This window comes from Athene cunicularia (genome assembly GCF_003259725.1).
Source record: "Athene cunicularia isolate RWA chromosome 3 unlocalized genomic scaffold, athCun1 chr3_part1, whole genome shotgun sequence".
Lineage (NCBI taxonomy): Eukaryota > Metazoa > Chordata > Aves > Strigiformes > Strigidae > Athene > Athene cunicularia.
Window position 1 is genome coordinate 61727493 of NW_020799097.1, and position 12785 is coordinate 61740277.

Below are 12785 nucleotides of genomic sequence, written 5' to 3' on the forward strand. Positions count from 1 at the left end.
TTTGTTGTTGTTGTTGTTGTTGTTTTTTTGTTGGTTTTTTTTTTAAAAAAAAAGAGAGAATGAAAAGGAATGTGAGAGATTTCCACTGCTAGTGCTTTAGTATTTCTTCATGAATCTGATTTACTTGGACAATAGATGCGATCCAGACTGGTCGAGCTTCCCTGCCTTTGCAACCGCTGAATGGGGAGCTATCTCCTTTTCTTTCTTTTTTTTCTGGGAAGGGAGCCAGCCTGATGGCCCATCCTCCCAGCAGGGCAGAGGAAAGTGTTCTGTGAGCTCTGAGCTATTAGGTAACCCATGCTGAAACAAAAAGTGCTATTGTAGTGTGGCATTTGCCCTGCTTGCCCCACCAGTTAAGGGAAGGCATATTTCCTTCTTTCATCTAACACAAACAAACAAAAAAAGAGAAAAAAAAATGTTTTTCCCACAATACATGTATAAATACATTTCAAGATGTAGAAGATACTTCACAGGTTGCAATTGCTTAAAATTATAGCTTGACCATCTCACCATCCGATATTTTTTAAAGTGCACTTGTGCCAAAGGCAATTTAAAATGTGTTTTTAAAATGTTTGCAGGTATAAAAGGCTTGAAAGAAGCTTAGAGCTCTGAACTGAGTGAACCCATTAATCAGGTTGCAAAAACAAACATGTAGGAAACCCTTCCACTAGCAAGAAAGTACCAAGGAAGGAAAGTTTTGACCCCAAAGACAGTGTACAAATGAGAAAAATGAGGAGTTAAGGTTGTATTAGATTTTTTCAATTTATTTCATAAATACATTTCATTGAGACCTCCTCCTGTAAAACTTTTCAGTAGAAACACAATTTTATATGGGATAAATCTTTCTGATTTAAGTAGCACAAAGGCTTTTGTCTCTGATGCCTGCAGTGTTCCCCAAAGAAATAATCATTATGGTCTCCCTGTAAGTATGAAAAAGATTTTCTATGTACTGTGCACACTAGCAAGGGCTGTAGTGGGTCGATACTCATCATTCCAGCTGGGTGAAATAAGATCTAGGGAAAATACAGCGCCGCTTTGCAGCCTCTTGGCCTGTCTGTAGGCTGGTTCCTTGTCAAAGTTTCATCTACACTATTCTCTGCAGAGGTTTATATGGAAAATCTAAAACATTGTGGCAGTGGTGATGTCATCTCAAAAAGTGGAAGCGTTTAGCAGATTAATATATGCTTTGTAAATGATAGCTCCTTCTCAGGATTATTAGAGTCCTGGTTCAAAGAAGCTGTGGCTCTAAAGCATGAAACTTCATCAGGAGCCATCTCTCTTTGTCGCTGTAGTCAGTGTTGCAGACAAAGAGGATTTCATGGAAGACATAGTGAGGCACACAAGCTGTGGAGACTGCGATCACTCCCTCAACTGTCCGGCAGCACCCTTCCATTTCCAGTGTTTTCTCTGCTACCAATCCTCTTCATCAGTCACTGGAGAGTAGCAACCATTATTGGTTGGCATAATTAATCTGTCTGAAATAAATGAATATCTAGGTCAGGTGAAATATATCTGTATCTTTCTGTTAGATGTAAAGGAGCCTTAGGGTCACTAGCTTAGATAGATGTAGGTGCCTAAACTGCAGGTATTTGATGCTAGATGTGTGTATCCGCTCTGGGTTATTTTTCATTGCAGGTTAGATGTACACCACATAGCGTTGCAGACCAGCACTGCTACTGCATTAGTGTGGTGAGAGGTGAGGGAGACAGGAGGATAGCAATGATACATTTCATGATGACCATATCTATCTTTGGAAAGGTTTGTATGGAAAATGGAAGTGATGTTGGAACAGTGGTAACTCCCTCTGTTCCCATCCCTTCCTCTCCCCCCTGTGCTACATGCTCCCAGAGTGTCCACAGTGTTCTTATTCCTCCCACCTCTTAAAGACACGGAAATATGTCTGATGTCTTTAAATATGAAGTTTCATCTACTGTTACATAAAATACAAACTTCAACTTCAGCAGTCTGCTTCAATACTCAAAACTTTTTAATAATTTGCACTTTCATTTATAAATGCATACTCAAAACTCAATCTGATTTGGTCAATTTTAGTTGATGGCGTAATTTTATCCATAATACCATAAGAAAATGGCAAAGACTATTGAATAACTAAACCTAGTTTAGTTGATGAACTGAAAATTTGGTTTCACTAACTAGCTCATATAGCCTTTAATTTAAAAAAAATAATTAGTGAATTAAATTCACTCTAGTGAATTCCTGTTGATTTCTCCCTGAAATTAAGTTGATTCATACCGCACGGTTTCCCTCATTCTTCCATTGTGATTAGAACTAGATCACATTTGCTGAGATATGATAAATTTACTTTGCGATGTGCTTCAGTTAAAATACAGCTATGTATACTGTCTGAACTGTGAAAAATCAGGGAAAAAAAATCAATTTTCTATTGCTTCAAGGACTTTCACTCAACAGTAGCATCAGTGTTTGGGTTTTTAACTAAGTCAGAAAACTACTTAAAACTTGATGGAGAGTAAACTATATAGTATTACATTTTCATGCACATGTTAATTTCTTACTACATTTTCATATAAACTGTTTATATATATATTTATATTATGTATTTTATTATTATTTTTATTAGGCTTAAGTAACTGAAACCCTTATGAGACCTATAGCAGTGTAGCATAATGGTGATTTACTGTGAAAAATTAGGTTGGAAATCTAGTGTTATTTAGAATTCTTTCCAGATCTTTCTGTAGCATCTTCAGCATTTCTGTTTGTTTTTGCAGAAGCTTCACTGAGATTTTGGCTTCACAAGACATACACAGCTATATATATTTGAATTTAGCCATCAAAAAACTGCTTCTTTTTCAATAATATTTGTATATCTTCTTAAAATATGTTTGAAAACATACACATTCAGAATGGCTACAGTTTGTTACTAAATCCCCGCAATGTATCTTTAAGCTAGTCCTTGCCCTGTTTTTGTAGGTCAAGAAAATGTCATTATTTGTTTTATGGTAGAAATGAAGGGTGTTATGGTAGCAAAGGAAATCTTTGTTCACCTATTTTGTTCAGGATTTTGTTGTCAAGATGGTTATAAAGCTATACATAAACAGTGTCAAAGTCAGCATCAAAAAAGTATTTGAAGGAGAAGCTACTTTTCTTTACTATTGATTCTCATAGCAGTGTCACAGATATCCTGAGCCATATTCTCCTCAGATATTTCCATCAGACTGTTCCCCTGAACACCCCATCCTCCCCAGGCCCATTTCACAGACAGTGTCCCTTTCCCTGGACAGTGGGGTAGAAGCTTTCATCGAGGTAATTTTTGTAGGGAAGTATCCGAACAATAGAAGTGCACTTGTTCTGACCACACTCAACCAAACAGAAGTGGTGTCAGCAAGGCTGAGCAAGCACCTAGGTGTGCTTTGAGTTGTCTTTGGATCTGCAAAGAGTATTTTCCCTCTTCATTCTTGTCTCCTTTCTGTTTTGGCTTCCTTAAGTCCACCATGAAGAGCTGCTCCTCCGAACCCAAAGCATCGCAGGCTCTACTCCGCCCCATTGCATGCCTGACGAGTTGGGAGGGATGCTCAAGGCCGTATTTGATGCAGTATATGAGGGACCTCAGCAGATTCATTGCCAGAATAAGTTACTGCTGATGTTGCAAGATTTTCAGCTGTGCTTATTGTGTTAGAGGGGATTTCTCACCTGTGTTGCATTACGAGTTTAATACCACGAGTGTGTGTGTGAGAACACCTCATAGACCAGGACCAGTTCATGGTTTAACTTCTAGTGTAATGAGGTCCAATAAAATCATGTTAAAAGGATGTTAATGTTGCAAAGGAAAACATCAGAAGCAAGGAAATGCCAGAATTAATATGGCCTGTGGAAATCCAGTCTCTTATGCATTGTAGTGCAGATCTTATTACATGTCATACTAGGCTTTCCAGGGCATGTCTCATTTTTTCAGTGAATGTGTAGTTATATATATTTTTTAAAGTTCCTCAGTCTATATTTGTTAAATGTGAAATGTCAAAAGTCCATACTTAATATAAAATCATTTGTCAAGTTAATATTTCTCATATATCTTAATCAAAGTTCTTCAGTTCTTAATAAATGCATCTCTTTTTCACAGTGCCCTCACAGTTTCAGACACTTAAAACAGTGTTCCCATGTGTAATCTGATGAACCAAGGCAGAGAATAAGGCAGAAATTGTATAAGATGTTGACTATTTTCTCCCCAGTTTAAGTCAAATTAGACCTTAATTTTTCTGGATAAACATAACATTCATACACCATCTTGTAAGTTCAAAGTATAGTTTCCCAGCGTGGATCATTAATTAAGTCTGCAGTGCAGCCAGTGTAGCAGAACTAGCCTGTTACTCTGGGCAGACTGGTCACTAAAGACTTTACTAGTGAGTTTCACAAATCCCTGATGAATGCTCCGGCTTGTGTTTGTGGTGTTAGCCCCAAATCTGATTAGAGGAGAGGAGAGCAAACTGTGCTGTGCTGTCCCATCCCAGCCAGCCCCAGTACTCTTCCACAGTCCACACCCAACTCCTACCTCTACAGCGTTTTTTTTTGACCTGGCTTCTGCCCTCCACTAATTTTGCTCCCTGCAGATCCCATTCTTCTTTGGTCCCCTGATTTCTGCTCCGTCTCCCTGTTCCTGTTTTTTCCTGTTCCTCCCTATATTTGAGTCTACAGGGTTCTTCCTTTTGAGGGTATTACCTGGGTATCTGCACAGTGGGAAATGGGACTGACATAGCAAAGAGGAACAGTTTTGCTAATGTCAGTTCCTTTCCTGATGTCAGGGGGGCTCCTAGCACTCAGGAGAAGTAATCCTAAATCTTACTTAAGGCCATCTCAGTTTTGAAGTGGAGAGTATTCAATGCAGACAGGGTATTCAGAAGTTCAGGAGCCAGACTACAACAGGAGTCCACTAATGGTGTGAAACAGGGCTTTTAGAAGCTCACAAACTGAAGCACCATTTCACAGAGATGCTGATTCCTGGGTACTGGCACACCTTGGACTCCCCTCACCTCCAGTTTGGGGATTCTGCTTCCAAACCTGCAGGCACTAAAGTCACTCAGCATCATAGTGATGTGACTTTCAAAATATGAACACAACAGCATGTTTTATCAAAAAATTTGGACTGAAGGATTTTTAGCTGAAACATTTCTAACATTTTGTAGTACGCAGCCATGGTAGGAGATTTCTGCTGTTTGACAAAATGTAAACTGAAACTGGTATCTTACCACTCTTATGAATGATTCTCAGCATGGATGTAAGTAAAATGGTGAGAAAACCTGTGTAAACAGGAAAAAAAAAAAAAAAAGGAAACAGAGCAGGAATAAAGAAAAAGGTTCTTTTTATAGCGTTTAACATATGAGAATGTAAATAAATGTGGTGTTAGTGAAAGGTAGTTATTTTGAAAACAGTCAGCAAGGCAGATTAAGAGGAAAAACAGTACAGCTGAAGACAAAGGAAATGATATTTAGTCTTTGATGGAAAGTTTTCACAGTGATTTTGTGTTCACCTTCTAGGGTGGCATAATTTTATGGATAACAAAATGTGTTTTGCTACTTGACTAGCCTTAAAGAGAAATGATGTTCATTACTTATGGCCACTTGAAAGAAAATCACGTGCCTGTTCCTCCTTTAAGAAATAACATTTTTATTTATTAAATGTTTTCTCTCAAAAAGGGACCGTAAATGTACACAATGAACTTTATATTTAGTCTCAGAGGAAAAGACAAGTCTATACTGTGTGATTATGCTGCACATTTCCTCAGAGAATAATCAAAGATAAACTGCATCATCTATTTACCAAGCTGAAAACCTAAAATATTTTTATTTTAAAAAATATTTTGTTTTCATTGCAGTATTCTTGAATACAAAATACTCTTTTTCCCCCAAACTTTGTGGCATCTCACAGGACGTCAGTCGTTTTGATATAACTGGTCAGTGGCTTTTCTGCTACTCCTTTTTAAGGTATACAAGAATTTGTCAGCATTTTTTTTTAATGTTAACTATACAGGCAAAGCAGAATCAGGTATTTCGATTACTTTGTAATGTTGGTCAATGCAAGATGCAGCAGTAGTGTGGGCAGGGGTGGGACAATTAATCTGTGAGTACCTAGGTATTGCTAGGAAGAAGAAGCACTTCTCAATCCCTGCCCAGGAAAACCATGGCTCTTAATATATTGTGTACACTTAAAGTGCTCAGATAGCATTAGTGTGTGTTTGAATTATCTCTGGACTTCTGTGGTAATTGTCCACCACAGGACCTGCCATCACTTTGCAAAATCAGGGTGTTGGGATGTGTTGGGTGACTGTCAGACTCTCCAGCTACCAGTTACAGTCAGTGGTTTAACTTTCCTGACCTGGGGAGTGAGATCTGTAAATTAACAGCAAGGAGATAGCAAAAATAGCCTGAAAGTGGGTATCTGCTGAAGAGACAAAGAATGAGGAGGTTTACTACTATTTAAATAAATTGGATGCATTTATATTTTTAATTAATTTTAATTGTATTATGCTATTATATTTTATATTTTTATACTTTATATTTCTAATGAATTTAAATTATATATTATATGTTAAATGGAAAGATTCTTTTTCTGGCCAAGTCCCTCTGTAACTTGGTTGAGACAATCTGCTTCTGAAAGCACATACTTCCTCTCAAGGGAAGGCTGTTTCAATTTCAGTGTCTTTGAATGATTTTGAATTTATTTGTTGAAAAGATACCTGTGATATTGACACAGTACCCTATTTTGAAGGAACATTTCTCTGGTTTGTATATTAACACACACTGTGGGCATTTTTCTTGGTACTCAATCATGTGCTTATATCTCAAATATTTTACTGTATTTCAGATCTAATGTTACTTTAATAGCAGCATAGTGAACATAGACCTATAGTAGTGATGTTTACATCTGGATGTTTATGAAATCATGCCTGTGAGTTCTGGGTTTACATGAGCCTTCACTGTCTCTCATGCTGAGCTGCTGCACCATCGCATCTCTCAGTGGCACACTATGACTACCAAGTCCATGGAGCAGCACAGTAGGAACAGTGAAGAATCCAAGAGCAGGAAAATTAGTGGTGATGAAACTGAATAAATGGATAGGTTGAAAAAAGTTTTGTAGTAAAAATCAAGCAAAACATAATTAGAAGACCCTTTGTTTCTTGCCACCGTTAGTGTTTCTGATGACACCTGCTACAATAATAAAGACAGTTTTAAATGATCATCATAGGGAAATTTTCATTATTGCTACTGAAAACTGATTTCTATGAATAACCGTGTATGTAATCATATTGTTTTTTCAGTATCTGGGTGCAAATGAAGAATAAAAATGACCATCTATAGAACCATGCTTGTACTCAAATGTCTGAGTGGTGTATGGCATTCAGTTGAAGCGTTTAGGGAAAATACTTAGCATTAGCCTAATCTCTTTTCTGTTGAAGTTGGGGAGTATTTTGCCAATGACTAGAAGTGAGTCACAGTCACATTTTTTCTCTCTGAAATGCTTTTAAAATATTAAACAAATGTAGAAGAATCTCTTGATGCAAGGTATTCCCAAAATTGTCGTTGAATACCTCCTGGTTGTAATGGGAATGTTCTTTGTATTGTGTCAGTCACATCAAGTGAGTCAGAGTGACTATGATGTTTCTAGGTGGCTTTAAAAATGGAGTTTTGAAACCTCCCACACAGCCTTGGATTCTGCATTAGCACACAAGTGAATAAAAATGTTTTTTTCTCTGCTGAAAGTACAAGAAATTCAGATCACCAGAAGGTGCAATTAAATTTTTGCAGGAAATCGTGAAGATCCCAAGGAGATACCTAGTCTGCAAAAGAACAGTCTTCTATTTTTATTTGAAAGTGATGGATTTTTTCACCTTTAATTAACCTACAGCAATGTATTGCAAAAATTAAACTGAAAGTTGAAATAGCTTTTATGTAATTATATATTACAAATATGAGTGAAAATGGTGTATATGTTCATTGATGTGACAGGAAAATACAATTGACATACAATTAGCAGATTTACAAAATGAAAATTATCATATGAATTATTTAGCTAACACCATGCTCTGCCCCAGAATCTGGTGTTTATTATTGTGAGCTTTAGCAGGAAACAGAAGCGGTATCAATTGGGAAAACATTTCTTTACCGAGCTGAGAACAGTATGGCTTTCTCGTTTCGAAGTGGGGAACCTGGTTCTTTGGTTTCTTTGTTCCTAGTTAGACTACTCCCGAGCTATTTTAGCTGAACATTTTACATACTAATGGAGCCTGGGGAAGTGCAGTTGGCAGCTGTTCATGGGATAATAATGAAACACACTGTTTAGTAGTGCATACTGCTGCTGTAAAATGCGGGAAGTATTTTATAGAGATCATGGTGAGCAGACCTGGATCCACTTTAAGTGCTGTAAGTGCGTGAACCATGAGCGAGGAAGTTGTGTTTCAAATGAGAGTAACTGGCACTCATTTGCTTTTGCAGGTAAAGAAACCGTGTACGGAGTCAGATGGTTCAGAGCCACAGAATCCCAGGTACAGTACTGGAGGGCAAACACCGACTGACTGGAGCGCGGTGGCGGGGTGTGAGGCGGAGCTGTGCTGCAGCTATGTGGCATCAGAGCGCAAGAGACATGTCTTGCAAAGAATGAATGGCTTGGATCAATCTAAGTGGGTTTCACTCTGGAAGAGGTTTTTTCCCTTCTCCTGGTTAAAGATGTGGGCTAGCATCTAGGGTGTTGAGTTCAGGTGGTGCCCTAACACTGAATTGTCATCCTCAGTTTGAAAAAAAACAAACTATTAAACAGCATAGGGAAATCTGTGCAATGAAATCTCACTTTATTCTTTTATCCCTTCACTGCATACCCGATTCTTGAAGTTCATTGACAATATAGTTTATTTTCAGTGTGGGAAATACAGTCTTTCTTTGGGAAAATTAATCTTTATCAAAACTTCGTTTTCACCTACAAAAAACATGCCATTGTGTTCATAAGTTGGGAAGAGGCCATACAGAAAGTAACTTCAAACATAGTCTTTTGTAATGATTTTCTTAAATTTTTGGTGGTTTGCACCAAAAATTTTGGTTGTTTTTGTCTATCTTTGTCTTGCTTCTGTTTAGAAGACCTATTTCAGTTTCACAAAAACTCAGAAGCTTTAATTGTGAGGGGAGAACCACAGAACAAACATGACATCACACTGACGTTGTGATTAAAACTCAGAAAAGTGAAGTAATTCAAGGTGTGCCCCTCAGTCCCATCCTTAACTGTCTTTGTGCCACTGTTGCTGCAGGATCCTGTGGGGGTCACCTGTAATATGCAAGGCCAGTATAATATCTGTGGCTTGAGCTGTGCTGTACATCATCTGAATTTCTTTCATGAGCTCATGTAAATTATTAATACATTCTTTCATTTAGTTTGGTAAGAACTGAGTGTGCGTAAGGGAGTACAAAATTCAAGTATGCTTCCAGTCAAGTTAGTAGCAATTTTGCCCTGGACTTCAGTGGAGGGATGTTTTGCGCTTCAGTCCTTGTTTAATAACTTCTAAATGAAACATGTATCTGTTGCACTGCTGCTTTGGACTAAAATTCATTATAAAGATCAAGCTCTTTCCAAGTACTTTGATGGCATGGAGAATCCCAGTTTAGCAAAGAACATGCGCATAGTTTTAAGCGTCTTATTTGTTCAAATGAGACTATTATATCTCAGTTCTTTAAAAATAGAAAGAAGTCCATAGTCTGATGTCGTTTAATTAGAGTATGATATTGCAACAAACCTGAAGACCCAGAATACAAAGTCCTGTTATTTCCTCTTCACATCAGGCCATTTATTATAAGCTGTAGTTAGATTCTTCGTACCAAGTCTGAAGAACAGGATACTTCTTTTCTTGCAAGTGCAAAAGGGAACCCATGTTACATATAGTCAGTCTGGAGGCTAAATCTGATAGTTTCATTTTTTGAAGGTGCTTTTTCAAACAGAAATGTTTTCCATTTTGAGTTCCACGACCTCAATTTGAGGATATATCTGATACAGTTGGAATGAATTCCTGCCCTGAGCGTGTGCAGTGCTGTGATACAGCCTGAAGCAGGGTTTTTTGGTCAGGTCTCGATTCGCAAGGCGTCTTTGGTCTTGCAGGGGAATCTCTGATAGACCTTTGGCTGGAGCGGCACTAGAGGGCATCGCACAGCACATAAAACTTTAAAGCCTGGAGCAAGGTAATTCTTCTCTAAACAAGGCTTAAGTGAAAACATTGCGCATAAAATGAAACATCAGCATAAAAATGAATGCTGGAGACACACAGCCTTACAGAATAGCTCCTGGCTTGGGACCTAAGGCCAATATCATTCATTTATTTAGCTAGCTTTATAGTCTGTTGGTTTTGGATTTGAAACTATTACAATAAATGCAGATGGAAAGTGTTTTTACAGTAGGGAAGTAATTAAATTGGGTGTGGGAACTTTGTCAGGAGAATTTTTGGAGTGACATGTGTGTATCAGCAGATTCTTTGTCTTGCTTGGCCTTGGTTTGTCTTTTAGAAAGAAACATTCAAACTGCAGATGTGACTAGTAGATTTTTTTAAAGGGAATTTACTAACCTGTGCAGCATATCAAAAAATGCTTGCCAGAAGTATCCAGCCACACATGCAGTAAATATCAACCTTGCCAGCATTTATTTATAGAAGGTGGTTGTTATCTTAACAGACATGTAAACTGCACGGATGGAGAGGGAGCTGTAGTTGAGTTGAAGCTGTGATGGACAGGGAAGTTGTAAACACAAAAGGAAACGTGCATGACTTCAGTATCTCTGTCACAAATTCTGATTCACAAATGACTTTGTCTTAGAAATTTTGTAAAAGTTTCTTGGAAGTTATTTTGCCAAATCCCTCTGAACTGGTTGTGAATACTTCCTTTTATCCCCAAATGTTTAGATATTATACCTAAATGGTGGTATTATACCCAATCATGGTGGTTCATGGCTATATCAATATTATGGCATTTGTTTATCATAATTTTGTAGTAAAAATTAAATTCACCCTGAAAGTCTGGATAGCTCTCCAGTCATTCAAAATGCTTACAGCTTTCTGGAGCTGTTGGTGTGTGAGATGGAGGCAGTAAATGGTTGGGACTTGCCAACTGTCATACTGCAGGTCTGGATGAGACAGGAGTAACATGCATGGGTGACAACTCCAGCACGCTGGCCCTGTATCAAATTCACTAGCGAGTTTAGGAAGAGAAGTTCATGTGTTCAGAGCCTATAAACATCCATTGCTCTTAATTTTCGTATATGATGTGTATACTTTAAAATAGTGCCAATCCAGAGTATGTTGAACAGTTCTAGAAGCTTGCTGAAGTTTAGTGCAGTGCATGAAAGTTAACTTGTTTGCAGTCATTGATGAGCTCCATTTTATGTAGATAATCAAGTGAGCCATTTTAATTCTAATAAGGGACCGTTTTGGTGCCTTAATACTTGTAAGCTATACTTACAGTCTCACACCCCAAGACCTTGCTATGGAAATGAGTTAGACATTAGAATATGTGTGGTTCTGAAGTCTGATAAAAGGGTAGATACTAAGTTCCAGGCTTCTGCTCACACTCAGCTACAGCACGTTCAGTGTGGCTGCACATCCCAGGGCAGCATCTTTCTCTGAGACAAGACTTCTTAATGAACACATCTCTTCTACTGCCAAATCCTTCTTCTCTTCCCAACAGGCCTGCCAGAGATTTCACTGTAAGACCAAAGTCACACCAGGAATTGAGATCAGACAACAAATATTGGGTTTTCTGGGCTATAAAATGAAATAGGGAGGAAAGAAATGAGGGGAGGGAGAGAAAATGGAAATTTAGCAGGGCTTTCTGCTACTTCCTTAAAGTCCATGCATTTTTACTCTGTGGTAAAAAGGAGAGGAATGAAGAGTCTGCAGAAGAATTAGGAGATTTTTCTCACTGCTGAGACACAGTTTCTTTTTGTCCCGGAAGGGTAAAGCAAAATGGCCATATATTTTATTGACTTTCCCTCTTTAAACCATGATCTTTACATTGTCAAGATTATATCTATGGGGAAAAAATGGGAAAACTTGAAGATCTGAGAAAGAGTTTTGTAAGCTTGGGATGAAAGTTAGCTGAGAAATTAACTTGTGAAAATAGATAGTGATGTCAAAAAGACATTGCTTCTGTATTTGCAGAAGGGCAATGAATTTTTGTATTGGTAAGTTAAAGCTAAGCCCTATGGAGTAAGAAGCCCTACAGTCTTGTTACATAATTTTTACTACAAACCTGTGGATCCAATATCTCAAGCTATATTAATTCTTCCTGACTTGTCTTTTCCTTTATATACTTTTAAAAAAAAATTTCTAAAAGCAAAAGAAAGGGAAAAGAAGCCACTTTTTAGTAAATACTCTCTTTTAAAACTTTATCAGATGCTGTAAGAAGAGTGTAATCAGAGGCATTATGGCTATTGCATTAGTACTGGCTAGACAAATTGATTACTGAACTACAAATTCATTGATGATGATCACTAATAAATATTGCACAGACACAGTTGCCAAGTATACAGGCTGTCCAAAAAAGCACAGAGGGATTTTTAATAAGAAAGATCTCCAATATTTCAATTTAATACAGGTTTCAGTGGGGCTCTTAGCATCAATGGCAGCTGTTCATCAGATGATTGCTGTTTCTATTCTTCCACACCCACACTGCTTAAAAGTGCACTAAATAGTAAGATTTAAAAGATATGAATTCCTGTTTCCATTTTGTCATCTTAAAAGTCTTTCTTAAAGCTTCTAAATGAGAAATAGGCTGGTTTTCATTGGTCAG

The 12785-nt window shown here is 37.7% G+C and overlaps 1 protein-coding gene across 17 annotated transcripts in view; it reads left to right on the top strand.

Annotated features, from left to right (window-relative positions):
* Positions 1 to 12785, top strand: part of EYA4 (EYA transcriptional coactivator and phosphatase 4) — a 155585-nt gene that overhangs the window by 70771 nt on the left and 72029 nt on the right. For all 17 annotated transcript variants that reach the window (XR_003398009.1, XR_003398010.1, XM_026845055.1 and 14 more), the window contains one exon: positions 8463 to 8512. Coding sequence is in view for 13 of the 17 variants with exons in the window: in XM_026845055.1 (XP_026700856.1) it covers positions 8463 to 8512 (50 nt within the window). In the remaining 4 variants the exon portion in view is untranslated. The remainder of the gene's footprint in view (positions 1 to 8462; positions 8513 to 12785) is intronic.